General features: G+C 58.8%; 1 protein-coding gene across 1 annotated transcript; it reads right to left on the bottom strand.

The window, feature by feature from the left end:
* Nucleotides 1-566: 566 nt before the first annotated feature.
* Nucleotides 567-3331, bottom strand: LOC307049688 (germ cell-less protein-like 1; the record flags this gene model as incomplete). Its single annotated transcript, XM_079699205.1, is given in 4 exon segments — nt 567-1805; nt 1809-1895; nt 2435-2590; nt 2963-3331. Coding segments are annotated over 4 exon segments (1851 nt in total).
* Nucleotides 3332-6000: the final 2669 nt, after the last annotated feature.

Genomic DNA, 6000 nt, shown 5'->3' with positions numbered 1-6000 from the left:
CATGTTTGTCTCCCGCCAAGCGCCCCTGAACATGCTAGCAAAGTACCTTGACTGGCACAAGTAGACCCTATGCACGTTCCACTCCTCTCCCAGAGCGCGGATCCGCACGTCGCTCTGTTCTCCTCTCAGGAAGAGTGCCTCCTAAACGGACCCTGAACGATCTTGAGCACGTTTCCGGCGGGGCTTTTTTGTGAGCGGCCCCCCTGGGCCTCTCTTCCGCTTGCGGCTCCCCTGACGGGCGGCGGGTCTGGCCTCTTCACTCTCCTTCCGTTCCTTTCTCTCTGCCACTACTGCCTCCTCAGCCTCCTCCTCCCCACCAGTGGCACCTGGCTTCTCTGGGGCACGCCCCCACCAGTGCCATGGCATCCGACTGCTTCGTGCTCCCATGGCCTATAACTCAGTGGTGCAGTGGACAAGCTTCCCCTCCAGGCGCCGTTGCTCCGGGCACGAGCTCAGCCCAGAGTGCTGCTGAGTACTATGGCGTTTGCTCTAACGGTCTCGCGAGAGGACGCCACGCCAAGCCACCTGAGATACTTCAGGGGTCCTCACTCTGGGCAGCACCCGTCTCAGTGGAGGTACAGGAAGTTACAGGCCACATGGATGGGGATAACCACGTATTGGTTTTCCAGGTTCATTACCTCTAGCTCTTGATCCTCTCTCAGGGAAAGCCTCTGGTATCCTGTGTCCTTCCTGAAAACGGCTCTCCCATCCCTGTCCAAGGAGGACAGGCGCAGGCGGAACGCGAACTTTCTCTGCTCGAGTAGGCTGACCCCAAGGCTGAAGGACTTGTTTGGCGCGCTGTACCAGAAAATGATGTGCTGGTTGGCGTAGCACACCACCAGGTCCCAGCTGAAGCTGAAGCCTTCCCACGGCCAGCTGCACTGCTTTTGCTTGTGGAGCTGGACCCCGCACCGCATGCTTTTTCCCTGGGGTTCGGACACGTACACGTCCACGGGCCACAGCTCTCTGGTCTGCTTAGCCCGGAGGGGGCCAAGAAAACACTCTTTGTACACTGGACACAACCAAGCGGCAGGGATCAGCGCATCCTGGTGGATGACGCGTGCTGATGTCGGGTCGCAGATTATGTAGGCAAACCGCAGCTGCTGGAACACTGGCACGAAGGCTCTGCCCTGCTCGGTCTCCACGAAAGGGGTGCCCTCCAAATCCCTCCTGGACCTGGCAAACCATGAGTCGGTGTCAGGCAATAGGGCCCTGCGCGGGCCCCTCCATGTCGGCTGCAGCTGCAAGAACATCCACTTTTTCAGCATGGTGTACACGTCCATCTCCACCCCCATCACCAAGAGCTCTGAAGAGGCAATGACCTCTTTCATGAGATCCAGGCTGACTTCTCGCAATAGCTTGTCACTACACTGGGTCATCATGTTGTCCAGCAGCCACCGAAGACACATGGTCCTGACGGTCTGGAGTCTGTAGCTTTCAGCAGAGTAGTCGTAGCTGCACACGGTCTGGGCACGGACAGTCACCTTCATGACCTCCCCGCACTGCCGAATCACCTCGTCCAGCTGCAGCATGCTGGCTGTGGCCAGGATGGCTACAACTCGACCGGGTGGGATGAAAATGGAGCCTCGGTACAGGGCACCTAAAGCCTCGTGCAGTGCCTCGCGATCAATGTTCTCGTCAGGCATCTGCAACTCGATAGTATCCATGTTTGTCTCCCGCCAAGCGCCCCTGAACATGCTAGCAAAGTACCTTGACTGGCACAAGTAGACCCTATGCACGTTCCACTCCTCTCCCAGAGCGCGGATCCGCACGTCGCTCTGTTCTCCTCTCAGGAAGAGCGCCTCCTAAACGGACCCTGAACGATCTTGAGCACGTTTCCGGCGGGGCTGTTTTGTGAGCGGCCCCCCTGGGCCTCTCTTCCGCTTGCCGCTCCCCTGACGGGCGGCGGGTCTGGCCTCTTCACTCTCCTTCCGTTCCTTTCTCTCTGCCACTACTGCCTCCTCAGCCTCCTCCTCCCCACCAGTGGCACCTGGCTTCTCTGGGGCACGCCCCCACCAGTGCCATGGCATCCGACTGCTTCGTGCTCCCATGGCCTATAACTCAGTGGTGCAGTGGACAAGCTTCCCCTCCAGGCGCCGTTGCTCCGGGCACGAGCTCAGCCCAGAGTGCTGCTGAGTACTATGGCGTTTGCTCTAACGGTCTCGCGAGAGGACGCCACGCTAAGCCACCTGAGATACTTCAGGGGTCCTCACTCTGGGCAGCACCCGTCTCAGTGGAGGTACAGGAAGTTACAGGCCACATGGATGGGGAAAACCACGTATTGGTTTTCCAGGTTCATTACCTCTAGCTCTTGATCCTCTCTCAGGGAAAGCCTCTGGTATCCTGTGTCCTTCCTGAAAACGGCTCTCCCATCCCTGTCCAAGGAGGACTGGCGCAGGCGGAACGCGAACTTTCTCTGCTCGAGTAGGCTGACCCCGAGGCTGTAGGACTTGTTTGGCGCGCTGTACCAGAAAATGATGTGCTGGTTGGCGTAGCACACCACCAGGTCCCAGCTGAAGCTGAAGCCTTCCCACGGCCAGCTGCACTGCTTTTGCTTGTGGAGCTTGACCCCGCACCGCATGCTTTTGCCCTGGGGTTCGGACACGTAGACGTCCACGGGCCAGAGCTCTCTGGTCTGCTTAGCCCGGAGGGGGCCAAGAAAACACTCTTTGTACACTGGACACAACCAAGCGGCAGGGATCAGCGCATCCTGGTGGATGACGCGTGCTGACGTCGGGTGGCAGATTATGTAGGCAAACCGCAGCTGCTGGAACACTGGCACGAAGGCTCTGCCCTGCTCGGTCTCCACGAAAGGGGTGCCCTCCGAATCCCTCCTGGACCTGGCAAACCATGAGTCGGTGTCAGGCAATAGGGCCCTGCGCGGGCCCCTCCATGTCGGCTGCAGCTGCAAGAACATCCACTTTTTCAGCATGGTGTACACGTCCATCTCCACCCCCATCACCAAGAGCTCTGAAGAGGCAATGACCTCTTTCATGAGATCCAGGCTGACTTCTCGCAATAGCTTCTCACTACACTGGGTCATCATGTTGTCCAGCAGCCACTGAAGACACATGGTCCTGACGGTCTGGAGTCCGTAGCTTTCCGCAGAGTTGTCGTACCTGCACACGGTCTGGGCACGGACAGTCACCTTCATGACCTCCCCGCACTGCCGAATCACCTCGTTCAGCTGCAGCATGCTGGCTGTGGCCAGGATGGCAATGACTCGACCAGGTGGGATGAAAATGGAGCCTCGGTACAGGGCACCTAAAGCCTCGTGCAGTGCCTCGCGATCAATGTTCTCGTCAGGCATCTGCAACTCGACAGTATCCATGTTTGTCTCCCGCCCAGCGCCCCTGAACATGCTAGCAAAGTACCTTGACTGGCACAAGTAGACCATATGCAAGTTCCACTCCTCCCCCAGAGCGCGGATCCGCACGTTGCTCTGTTCTCCTCTCAGGAAGAGTGCCTCCTAAACGGACCCTGAACGATCTTGAGCACGTTTCCGGCGGGGCTTTTTTGTGAGCGGCCCCCCTGGGCCTCTCTTCCGCTTGCCGCTCCCCTGACGGGCGGCGGGTCTGGCCTCTTCACTCTCCTTCCGTTCCTTTCTCTCTGCCACTACTGCCTCCTCAGCCTCCTCCTCCCCACCAGTGGCACCTGGCTTCTCTGGGGCACGCCCCCACCAGTGCCATGGCATCCGACTGCTTCGTGCTCCCATGGCCTATAACTCAGTGGTGCAGTGGACAAGCTTCCCCTCCAGGCGCCGTTGCTCCGGGCACGAGCTCAGCCCAGAGTGCTGCTGAGTACTATGGCGTTTGCTCTAACGGTCTCGCGAGAGGACGCCACGCTAAGCCACCTGAGATACTTCAGGGGTCCTCACTCTGGGCAGCACCCGTCTTAGTGGAGTTACAGGAAGTTACAGGCCACATGGATGGGGAAAACCACGTATTGGTTTTCCAGGTTCATTACCTCTAGCTCTTGATCCTCTCTCAGGGAAAGCCTCTGGTATCCTGTGTCCTTCCTGAAAACGGCTCTCCCATCCCTGTCCAAGGAGGACAGGCGCAGGCGGAACATGAACTTTCTCTGCTCGAGTAGGCTGACCCCGAGGCTGTAGGACTTGTTTGGCACACTGTACCAGAAAATGATGTGCTGGTTGGCGTAGCACACCACCAGGTCCCAGCTGAAGTTGAAGCCTTCCCACGGCCAGCTGCAGTGCTTTTGCTTGTGGAGCTGGACCCCGCACCGCATGCTTTTGCCCTGGGGTTCGGACACATAGACGTCCACGGGCCAGAGCTCTCTGGTCTGCTTAGCCCGGAGGGGGCCAAGAAAACACTCTTTGTACACTGGACACAACCAAGCGGCAGGGATCAGCGCATCCTGGTGGATGACGCGTGCTGACGTCGGGTCGCAGATTATGTAGGCAAACCGCAGCTGCTGGAACACTGGCACGAAGGCTCTGCCCTGCTCGGTCTCCACGAAACGGGTGCTCTCCGAATCCCTCCTGGACCTGGCAAACCATGAGTCGGTGTCAGGCAATAGGGCCCTGCGCGGGCCCCTCCATGTCGGCTGCAGCTGCAAGAACATCCACTTTTTCAGCATGGTGTACACGTCCATCTCCACCCCCATCACCAAGAGCTCTGAAGAGGCAATGACCTCTTTCATGAGATCCAGGCTGACTTCTCGCAATAGCTTGTCACTACACTGGGTCATCATGTTGTCCAGCAGCCACCGAAGACACATGGTCCTGACGATCTGGAGTCTGTAGCTTTCAGCAGAGTAGTCGTAGCTGCACACGGTCTGGGCACGGACAGTCACCTTCATGACCTCCCCGCACTGCCGAATCACCTCGTCCAGCTGCAGCATGCTGGCTGTGGCCAGGATGGCTACAACTCGACCGGGTGGGATGAAAATGGAGCCTCGGTACAGGGCACCGAAAGCCTCGTGCAGTGCCTCGCGATCAATGTTCTCGTCAGGCATCTGCAACTCGACAGTATCCATGTTTGTCTCCCGCCAAGCGCCCCTGAACATGCTAGCAAAGTACCTTGACTGGCACAAGTAGACCCTATGCACGTTCCACTCTTCCCCCAGAGCGCGGATCCGCACGTCGCTCTGTTCTCCTCTCAGGAAGAGTGCCTCCTAAACGGACCCTGAACGATCTTGAGCACGTTTCCGGCGGGGCTTTTTTGTGAGCGGCCCCCCTGGGCCTCTCTTCCGCTTGCCGCTCCCCTGACGGGCGGCGGGTCTGGCCTCTTCACTCTCCTTCCATTCCTTTCTCTCTGCCACTACTGCCTCCTCAGCCTCCTCCTCCCCACCAGTGGCACCTGGCTTCTCTGGGGCACGCCCCCACCAGTGCCATGGCATCCGACTGCTTCGTGCTCCCATGGCCTATAACTCAGTGGTGCAGTGGACAAGCTTCCCCTCCAGGCGCCGTTGCTCCGGGCACGAGCTCAGCCCAGAGTGCTGCTGAGTACTATGGCGTTTGCTCTAACGGTCTCGCGAGAGGACGCCACGCCAAGCCACCTGAGATACTTCAGGGGTCCTCACTCTGGGCAGCACCCGTCTCAGTGGAGGTACAGGAAGTTACAGGCCACATGGATGGGGAAAACCACGTATTGGTTTTCCAGGTTCATTACCTCTAGCTCTTGATCCTCTCTCAGGGAAAGCCTCTGGTATCCTGTGTCCTTCCTGAAAACGGCTCTCGCATCCCTGTACAAGGAGGACTGGCGCAGGCGGAACGCGAACTTTCTCTGCTCGAGTAGGCTGACCCCGAGGCTGTAGGACTTGCTTGGCGCGCTGTACCAGAAAATGATGTGCTGGTTGGCGTAGCACACCACCAGGTCCCAGCTGAAGCTGAAGCCTTCCCACGGCCAGCTGCACTGCTTTTGCTTGTGGAGCTGGACCCCGCACCGCATGCTTTTGCCCTGGGGTTCGGACACGTAGACGTCCACGGGCCAGAGCTCTCTGGTAGCTTAGCCCGGAGGGGGCCAAGAAAACACTCTTTGT

Source organism: Hyperoodon ampullatus, assembly GCF_949752795.1.
Source record: "Hyperoodon ampullatus genome assembly, chromosome: 3".
Classification (NCBI taxonomy): domain Eukaryota; kingdom Metazoa; phylum Chordata; class Mammalia; order Artiodactyla; family Ziphiidae; genus Hyperoodon; species Hyperoodon ampullatus.
This window is presented reverse-complemented; position numbering and strand designations above follow the sequence as displayed.